The sequence below is a fragment of the Alosa pseudoharengus genome, unplaced genomic scaffold (assembly GCF_046254945.1).
Source record: "Alosa pseudoharengus isolate Yale_2024_CS ecotype anadromous, Long Island Sound unplaced genomic scaffold, YU_APseudo_1.1 YU_APseudo_1.1_scf_1, whole genome shotgun sequence".
NCBI classification, from domain to species: domain Eukaryota; kingdom Metazoa; phylum Chordata; class Actinopteri; order Clupeiformes; family Clupeidae; genus Alosa; species Alosa pseudoharengus.
This window is the reverse complement of record NW_027468564.1, coordinates 25,815,720-25,826,025: the sequence shown is the minus strand read 5'-3', so window position 1 is coordinate 25,826,025 and position 10,306 is coordinate 25,815,720. Positions and strand designations below refer to the sequence as shown.

General features: G+C 42.2%; 1 protein-coding gene across 1 annotated transcript in view; it reads left to right on the top strand.

Annotated features, from left to right (window-relative positions):
- Window positions 1–1,976: 1,976 nt before the first annotated feature.
- The window catches only part of LOC143124047 (nuclear factor 7, brain-like), an 8,591-nt gene continuing 261 nt past the window's right edge, over window positions 1,977–10,306 (top strand). The window contains exons 1-9 of the mRNA XM_076285314.1: window positions 1,977–2,146; window positions 3,091–3,367; window positions 3,649–3,839; window positions 4,129–4,215; window positions 5,387–5,617; window positions 5,916–5,938; window positions 6,148–6,266; window positions 7,339–7,636; window positions 8,446–10,306. The exon at window positions 8,446–10,306 is cut by the window's right edge and continues 261 nt beyond it. Of these exons, the coding sequence (XP_076141429.1) occupies window positions 3,097–3,367; window positions 3,649–3,839; window positions 4,129–4,215; window positions 5,387–5,617; window positions 5,916–5,938; window positions 6,148–6,266; window positions 7,339–7,636; window positions 8,446–8,707 (1,482 nt within the window). The 5' untranslated portion in view covers window positions 1,977–2,146; window positions 3,091–3,096 and the 3' untranslated portion in view covers window positions 8,708–10,306. The remainder of the gene's footprint in view (window positions 2,147–3,090; window positions 3,368–3,648; window positions 3,840–4,128; window positions 4,216–5,386; window positions 5,618–5,915; window positions 5,939–6,147; window positions 6,267–7,338; window positions 7,637–8,445) is intronic.

Sequence of the window (10,306 nt, the reverse complement as noted above, 5' to 3'; positions counted from 1 at the left end):
AGTTGACACAGGCATCAAAACGATCGAGAAAGACTGTAATAACAAAGTACTTTTTTGCTTTTACTCAAGTAGGCTTGTCCAATTGGAATATTTACTTTTACTCAAGTATATTTGGAAGGAAGTAATTGTACTCGTACTTGAGTATGATTTTCAGTACTTTACCCACCACTGATAGATAGATGGAAAGACAGTTGGTCAGTCCTGTGAAGGTGTGGAGTCCAAAATATGTCACCAGAGACTATTTGTGTATGTAAATGAGATGGATGGATGTAATACATTATATTGTATATTTATGTCCACGTTTTGTGTAACAGAAGTTGAATCTGTTGAGCCTTATATATCTTATGTAGTTAGCATGCCTCATCCATTATAATCAATAACTCAATAAAAAACACTGTAACTTTTGTGAAACTAAAAATGAACATGTTAAAGAAAGGAAAACAGGAATTTTCTACTTCATGAAAAGTACCATAAATGTTTTTTGTTTTTTTCATTAATCTGATGATGGTCTTTTGTAAGGTCTTTAAGGCCCAGTCGGGTTGAAGATGCGTGTTGGATATCAGCATTTCCACCTATGTCTGTCATGCAGCTTCAAGGTGGCTAGCTGACAGGTGTTGTTAAGATTGTGTTACTGGGGGGCGCTGTGGCACAACAGGCTACAGCGCTCATACCATAAACTGTACGGGTCCCAGTGCCCACGGGGACCCAAGTTCGAATCCGACCTGCTGTCATATCCCGGTCCCTTCCCATCTCTCTCTCCCACTTACTTCCTGTCTCACTCTTCACTGTCCTATACAAATAAAGGCAAAAGGCCCAAAAAATATACTTTAAAAGATTGTGTTACTGCCTACGTTCATTCTTGTCTAGCTGCACCAGGAGCAGAGGCGGACAGAGTACACAGCTTCATTACATGAGTAAAAGTACAGATACCCTTTGCTAAATGTTACTCAAGTACAAGTAAAAGTATAACAGTCAGATGTCTACTTAAGTAAAAGTACTGAAGTACTTGTTTTTAAAAGTACTTGAGTATCAAGAGTAGCCTACATTTTCTAAATATTGCATTACTACTGCCACAGTGCTTACATTTATGTACAGAAACGTCCTACATGGAGTTATGAAAAATGTTAATGTTAATACCTTGGAGAATTTAAAAGGAATTGGAAGTAAAATCAAGTAATTTTCATCTTTTTACCATGTTGCCAGGGATGGGCAGTATTTCTAATACATGTATTTCAAATACGTATTTCAAATACAAAATACTATTTTGTAATTGAAACACTTGAAGCGAAAACTATCATTAACTTGAAAATTGAAATAGTCTGGCGAGGTGGGGCCACAGGTTGGCACATTCCCGGGATGGACCTGCTGCGTCTTCATCCATTGTTTCGTCCATGGTTTTGTCTCTTATCTAAATCTGACCATGGAGTTGACTTTGGCGGAAAGCTCAAGGTGATTGCTGATAGGCTGTCCCAATCAGTGGCGCCTGCACAATCCAATCACGTTTGAGAGGGAAACAACAAATTGAGGGTTTCCGAGATTTTTCTTTTTTCCTTTTTTTTAGAAGTAGTAACAGGTACTCACAGTTATGGATAGAAATGTAGTGGAGTAAAGAGTACAATATTTGCCTCTCAAATGTACTTGAGTAAAGTCATGAGTACTCCCCAAAAATGATACTCGAGTAAAGTACAGATCCCTCAAAATTGTACTCAAGTACTGTACTCAAGTAAATGTACTCCGTTACTGTCCGGCTCTGACCAGGAGACATTGGTCTTCATGTTGTCAAATTCATCACAGATCACCGCTGGTTTGAATGATTGGATCACAATGCATTCTCAGTGGTACCACTGTGTTACAACAAGTCACATAATGTATGTGCAGGCAGAGCTGAATAGTCTCTTATCTTCCTCAGACACATTGCCCTGCCTGCCCCTGATAAGCTGTGGAGGTCTCCCCCTTTGGGGTGGTACGGGTGGCCAAGGACTTTGAGCTGTGCCTGCTAATGAAGACAGACACTTTGTCAGCTGCTTGTGCTGAAATGGCCTGAAAATGAAGTCAAGTTAATACATTACATTTCTGAACAGATTAAGATCTGTGGATATGAAGACTCATTCACAATGGACCTGTTGGATTTGAAAGGATAGAAGGTGTAAGTTGGGACAACTGTGTGTGTGTGTGTGTGTGTGTGTGTGTGTGTGTGTGTGTGTGTGTGTGTGTGTGTGTGTGTGTGTGTGTGTGTGTGTGTACACGTGTGCATGTGTGTCTTTGTCTCTGTGTGTGGATTGACAAAAAAAAACGAAAAAGTTTAGTGCTTAAGTGCACTAATTGGAAAAGGAGACCTGTATTTGCAGCATCTGAGTTTGTTTTTCCACCATACAGTAGTTATGCATCTGTTTGTTGCAACGTTTTCCACCATAGTTACCATAGTTGCATTTCTTGCATGTGGAGGCGTGCATTGTTTTGTGCATGCTTTCATGTGTATTAAGTAACAGGATGTTGTTGTCCACCATATGTCACGTTACTACTCACTGTTTTGTGTTTTGTAATGTCGTCGTCTGAATAACTTTACTGTGTAGGCACACACAGTGTCCATTAGACTGGGGCTGCCCTGCTTCTTTTGGTGTGTGTGTGTGTGTGTGTGTGTGTGTGTGTGTGTGTGTGTGTGTGTTTGTGTGTGTGAATGTGTGCACTGTGAACAAATATTTGCAAAAATTACTGCAGAAAAAAATGTGCATGGCAGCAGTAATAGACCATAAAATCCAAATGATATATTAAATTATATAGATATAAAATATTATATTATTGGTTACTATAGAAAGTTAATTACCCTAAATCAAGAAACAGTACAAAACTGTAGTTTGTACTGCCATGATATGCACTTAAGATATATCTAAAAAATACGATAGAATACTGGCAGCTGTGTTTGCCAGAACTTCACCGTCAAAAATACAGTGACAATATATAAATTACAGTAAAAATCCTGTGAAATGGCAACAATAATAGATCATAACATCTAGAATAGTATATCACTCCAGTAGTCTGTATTTCTGTACCAACACACACAAATATCTGTACTCACGTGCCTTTCCATAGGTTGTGATGGCGTCGCTGGAGGATGAGCTGTCGTGCCCCGTGTGTCGGGAGCTCTTCAGCGACCCGCTGCTCCTCTCCTGCGGCCACAGCTTCTGCCGCTCCTGCCTGGAGGAGAGCTGTAGGGAGCGGGGGAGAGAGGAGCGGCGCTGCCCCCTCTGCAGACACCAGAGCCAGAACTCCAGGGACTTCGTAGCCCCTAACCTGGCCCTCAGGAACCTCTGTGAGGCCTTCAGGAAGGACGGAGAGCCCACAGATGACCTAAACAACCTCACAGATGGTCAGAAGTTTGTATGAGAGTGTTCTGCAAGTGTTGTATAAGTGTGTTAATATTGTACGTGTGCATACATATGTTTGAGTATACCTACTGGTGTTTGTGTATTGTGTGTAAATGATTCCGTATATGTAGATGTTGACATACTATGGTGAGTGTCATAAACTTCAAACTTGTGCTTGTCCTTGTGGTACTTAATGAGAGACCCACACAGTGAGAAACAAATGAGGTGTTTTTAGGATGTGTGTTGTTGTTTATGTTTGTTGTTGTTGTTTTTATTATCACAGTGCTGCAGGTGAATAGAGAGCATCAGCTCCAGGGTCCACGCAGCAGGTCTCAGGGTGTTTGCCCCGAACACTCGCAGAGGCTGCAGCTCTACTGTCAGGACGACGAGCAGCTGGTGTGTGTGGAGTGTGTGTCTCAGCTGCACCACTCACACACCTTCAGCTCCGTCAGCAAGGCCGCGCACCAGCGCAGGGTGAGGGTTTAAAAACGTTTAAATCAGTTTAATAAAAGACATTATAGCGTATACATTCAAAAAATTAGAGTCTTCTAAAAAAATCATTATCAGTTTCTGGAACTGGTGTATGAGTTACACTTCTGGAGCATACACAACATACTTTTGGCTTGTTTTTGAAAATCGAGCTGGAAGAACCTTGTGTGTTTGGTAGCATTTTGGTTGCATACGGTGTGTTCCTGTGTTGATCATTTCACCACATGTTACGGTGTAGGTTTGGTGTTTTATTTTGCGATGTTTCGTCTTACAGGACACCATCAGATCCATAATGCGGACTCTGGCAGATCAGCTGGACATTGATAAGATCCTCTGTGGTGAAACTCTTGGCCATGTTAAGGTTGGTTCCCCAAAATGGCAAGATAACCAATAGCCTGCATTCAGTTACCTTGATAAGCCATGGTGATGTTAAAACCAATAGCCTATTCAGTTACCTCAATAAGCCATGGTGATGTTATAACCAATAGCCTATTCAGTTACCTTGATAAGCCATGGTGATGTTATAACCAATAGCCTATTCAGTTACCTTGATAAGCCATGGTGTGATGTTATAACCAATAGCCTATTCAGTTACCTTGATAAGCCATGGTGATGTTATAACCAATAGCCTATTCAGTTACCTTGATAAGCCATGGTGATGTTATAACCAAAAGCCTACATTCAGTTACCTTGATAAGCCATGGTGATGTTAAAACCAATAGCCTATTCAGTTACCTTGATAAGCCATGGTGATGTTAAAACCAATAGCCTATTCAGTTACCTTGATAAGCCATGGTGATGTTATAACCAATAGCCTATTCAGTTACCTTGATAAGCTATGGTGATGTTATAACCAATAGCCTACATTCAGTTACCTTGATAAGCCATGGTGTGATGTTATGTGTGTATGCGTATGATCCTGTGTCGACACGACGGCATAGCCACGCAGAGCCCTCTGTGTCTCCTATACTCCCTCCAAGCCCTACGTGCTCTTCAAAAAAGTGTAACTTTGTTCACGGCGACACAGCTACAATACATTTTCCCCTATTTCTACGTATATATTTATAACACTGTGGTCCAAAAGTCACAGTCATTTTTTTCCAGTACTGTTTCAGGGAGATGCCACTGACTCATCTGGAACATACTGTCTGAATGTAGCCTAACTGGTCCAACAGTCACAATCATTTCTTTTTCATTACTGTTTCACCTCCATGTGAGCGATGTTCCTTTTGCAACATTTACATTTTTGCGAATGCATTTGTCCAAAGTGACTTACATCAATGGAACAGCAGTTTAGGCTATTAACATTTAAGCATTTTTAGATTTAAACTACAGAGCTACAACTACAGCAATAGAATAACATTTAAGCTATTAACATTTAAGCATTTTAACATTTAAACTTTTAAACTACAGAGCTACGGTGTTAGAATAATGTTGAAATGTGAACTGTACAGTACACTACTGCTACTACTTCCTATTGTGACCTGTGAGCTCTATTCTACTACATTTCCACACTTCTCCTCTTGTGTCAGACCCAGGCAGCACAGACGGAGATGCAGATAAAGGAGGAGTTTGAGAAGCTCCACCAGTTCCTGAGGAGAGAGGAGGAGATGCGGGTAGCAGCCCTGAGGGAGGAGGAGGAGCGGAAGAGATGGAGGCTGATGGAGAAAATCGGAGAGATGGATGAAGCCGCGGCGACCCTGGAGAGGAGAGCCGAACTCGTCGAGCTGGAGATGGGCGCTGATGATGTCACCTTCCTACAGGTGAGGAAGAGGGGCGGATTCATAATGTGGTCAGGGGGGAAGAGGAAGTCTTTTTACTTGTTATTTTTTTGGCAGTTCTGTTTGTTACGGTAAATTCAATACATGTAAAAAGAGAATAACTGTCTAATCATTTCTGGTCATTAGTGAGATGGTAATGTTCATACACATACAATATAAATAATTATGGTCTTTACATGTAATTTGTTTGAGTAGCTTTGGTTATTAGTGTAAGGAAAGAAGATTCTAGCATTCTTACCCAATGCAATGCAGCCACCCTTGTTACCTTTGTGTGTTACAGACTTACAAGGGCATGGAGCAAAGGTATGTTGTCAGTGGTTTCCTATCCTTTGGTTTCCAGATCATTTGGTTGAATATTGCATGTGAGAGCGGGAGAGAGAAAAACATGTGTTTCATGCATACAGTGCATGTGCTTTCATTTATGATCATATTTGTGTGTGTATTCCTGTGCATGTGTGTGTGTGTGTGTGTGTGTGTGTGTGTGTGTGTGTGTGTGTGTGTGTCCATTCCAGAGTCAGGGCCAGTGTTTTAGATTACACGCTGGATGCAGGAGCCCTGATTGACGTGTCCAAACACATGGGGAATGTCCGATTCAGGGTCTGGGAGAGGATGAGGAGGATCGCTCCATACTGTTAGTTCACATGTGTGCATCCATGATGCTATGTGTGTGTGTGTGTGTATACCCTTTTATAGATACATTATCTATCACAATCCGTCAAACATACACCAAGATTCAAGAACCTTTATTCTTATGTAAGCTGTATTTCCTTCATTGCTGAATATCAGTGACAATACCATTTTAATGTCTAGTGCGCCCTCTAGAGGTCTTTAACCACATTACCCTTTATTATCACACAATTGGAGTACAGAACAGTACACAAATAATATCAGACCTGTGTGACACACACACAAACACACATACACACACAAACACTTCGGACTTGTAACCGGAGGGTTGCCGGTTCGAACCCCGACCAGTAGGCACGGCTGAAGTGCCCTTGAGCAAGGCACCTAACCCCTCACTGCTCCCCGAGCGCCGCTGTTGATGCAGGCAGCTCACTGCGCCGGGATTAGTGTGTGCTTCACCTCACTGTGTGTTCATTATGTGCTGTTTGGGTTTCACTAATTCACGGATTGGGATAAAATGCAGAGACCAAATTTCCCTCACGGGATCAAAAGAGTATATATATACTTATATATATATATAACTCACACATACATATACACACACACAAAGAAATATGTCACACATGTTTAAAACATCAATATGTATGAAAACTTGTTTTTAAGCTGTATTTCTTTCATTGCTGAATATCAGTGACAATACCATTTTATTGTCTAGTGCGCCCTCTAGAGGTCTTTAACCACATTACCCTTTATTATCACAATTGGAGTACAGAATAGTACACAAATAATAGCATACCTGTGTGACACACACACATACACACACACACACACAAAGAAATATGTCACACATGTTTAAAACATCAATATGTCTGAGAACTTTTTTTTTCTTCCAAAAGAAAACATTTGTGTAGCACCTTCCAGACGTCCAATGACCACATTGCACTTTAGAAAGTCTCTGGAACAGTCACATCAGTCATCACTGCTATTACTTCAATGAATTACTATCTCTATTATGATTACTGTTGATGTGCTTACTGTCTGACTGTCCTGTGCAATCCTGTCCGGTCCCTCTGCAGATCCCGTGGTTCTGGACCCGAACACGGCCCACCGGTTCCTCCACCTGTCGGAGGACCTGAGCCGCGTCTGGGACAGCGGAACCCGCGCCGACGTGCCTGAGAACCCCGAGCGGTTCTACGAGTACGAAGAAGTGCTGGGCTCCGAGGGGTTCTGCTCGGGCCGGCGAGGATGGGAGGTGGAGGTGGGCGGGGCCGAGATCTGGATTGTGGGCGTGGCCGAGGAGTCTTGTGAGAGGAAGGGGAAGTGTAAGACGGTGCCGGATGAAGGGTTCTGGGTGATCCACCACAGAGACGGCAGGTAGCCTAGAACGCATCTGTGTGTGTGTGTGTGTGTGTGTGTGTGTGTGTGTGTATGTGTGTGTGTGTGTGTGTGTGTGTGTGTGTGTGTGTGTGTGTTTGTTATCATTATTGTCTGTTTCTTCATATGCCCACAACTGAGAATAAAATTAGGCCTACATATTTGTATTGTTAATTGTGTGTGTATACATTTGTGTATGTGTGTGTGTATGTGTGTGTGTGTGGGTGTGTGGGTGTGTGTGTGTGAAATTATTATTTAATCTCTTTGTTTATGTGCCCACATCCAAAACTTAAATGAATAAAATTAGTCCTAGATATTTTTGTATGTATGTGTGTGTGTATTGTGCCATTGTGTGTGTGTGTGTGTTTGTGTGTGTGTGTGTGTGTGTGTGTGTGATCCACCACCTTGACCGCACACACCACACCAATACAGAAACCCTTGAGGATTTCCATTGGGTCCATGTATATAAACCCACTATATGACCCAGAGCCAGCCCTTCCCAGTTCACAGTGCTACTATTCCTCCTCCTCCTTCTCCTCCTCCTCCTCCTCCTCTCCTCCTCTCCTCCTCCTCCTCTCCTCCTCTTCCTCTCCTCCTCTTCCTCCTCCTCCTCTCCTCCTCTTCCTCTCCTCCTCTTCCTCCTCCTCCTCTCCTCCTCATCATCCTCCTCCTTCTCCTCCTCCTCCTCCTCCTCCTCCTCTCCTCCTCATCATCCTCCTCCTCCTCTCCTCCTCCTCCTCTCCTCCTCCTCCTCTCCTCCTCTTCCTCTCCTCCTCCTCCTCCTCCTCTTCCTCCTCCACGCCGTGCAGGTACAGCGCCCTGGTGTCCACGGACGTGAGCATCCCGCTGCACACTGACCACAAGCTGCAGAGGATCAGGGTGGAGCTGGACTGGCCTGGGGGCCAGGTGACCTTCACCAACGCCGACGGCAACACACACCTACACACCTACACACACACCTTCACCGAGAGGGTGTACCCGTACTTCTACACGCAGTGTAAACAGCCGCTGAAGATCCTGCCCGCCAGCGTATCTTTGTGTGTGAGCGAGGCGGCGAGTGCTGTAGCGTAGCTTTCGTTTGATTTTTACGAGCTTCAGTCGTAATGACGCACTTTAAAATATCTTTAGCAGTTGCCCGCCAGCGTATCTATGCGTGTGAGTGAGGCGGCGAGTGCTGTAGCGTAGTTTTCGTTTGATTTTTACGAGCTTCAGTCGTAATGACGAACTTTAAAAGTTCTTTACCAACTTGAAGTGCAGTTCATTAGAAGAAGCCAGAGTGTTGATCGGCAATGATCGGCAAAGATGAGCAACGTGCAAAGTCTTAAGTCTAACTAAAGTTAGTTTAATAACTAGGCAAAGTCAATTCTTCCTGCCAGTATCTGTGTGTGTGTGTGTGTGTGTGTGTGTGTGATTATGATGACTCATTTAGCTTAGCTGTCTTTTTTGGGTATTTTGTTTAAGTTGTACTAACACCACATGGTATTTTGTGAGCGTCAATTTTAATGGTGCACTTTAGAAGTTCTTTACCTGTTTGAATTGCAATTCTGTAGAAAGACCTGTATTGCCACAATTATTGTATGAGGAAAAAACATTACATCAGGCGTTTACAAACCTTTGCGAGTTTTAAAAGGCTTATTTTACCACTGGTGAAGGGCTGGAAAATTCAAAACACAAATTATTATCGACACACAAGTAGTATGTTTTTAAGATTTCTGAATTGTCTTCTGCACTTGTGGACATCTGCTAACGTTTGTTGAGATTCCAAATAGTGTCCATTAGTTTATGTTGGTCAGACAGAAGGCAGGGGAGTCTGCAAACCATGATTTGTTGGTCCAACTATGTGAGCAAGAGGTTGAGTTTTTTATTTCCTTGCCAGTGAGAGGTTCATGACTGCAACCCTTTTTGAAGTCACCCCATTTGAGAACCGCTGGCTTAAATGAGAGTAATGCTTTTGTGTCCATAAGAGAACCGCTGGCTTAAATGAGAGAGCAATGCTTTTGTGTCCATAAGAGAACCACTGGCTTAAATGAGAGCAATGCTTTTGTGTCCATAAGAGAACCGCTGGCTTAAATGAGAGCAATTGCTTTTGTGTCCATTTGAGAACCACTGGCTTAAATGAGAGCAATTGCTTTTGTGTTGATTTGATTCTTTTAGTCTGTGTTACACATTTCTGATTAACCGATGAATGGTGCTTGTTGTGTCTGTTTTCAGTCAGGTTTGTTTTGCCATTATGTCACTTTAGTGAGAGTGTTATACCTTTATTTATATTTTATTTATTGTTTTTATTTATGTTACTGAATTAATATTAATGAATTGGATTACCTGTGTGCTGACCTGTATTCTGGATTGTAAGATTTATCTTCTTTTGCTCATTGTCTATTAGGGATGTCCGATATTGGCTTTTTTGCCGATATCCGATATGCCGATATTGTCCAACTCTCAAATTTCGATTCCGATATCAGCCGATACCGATGTCGATATATGGGTTATTTTTCCTCAAAACTAATTTAGGTAACATCACATATCTCCTGTTGTGGAATTAACACAACATGCTTAATGTTATTGTGATGCCCCACTGGATGCATTCTTGAATGCAACAAGGCTTTCCAAATGTTAACATTGTCTGTGCAAAATAAGAAAAATACTTGCAACATAGCAGAATGTAAAGCT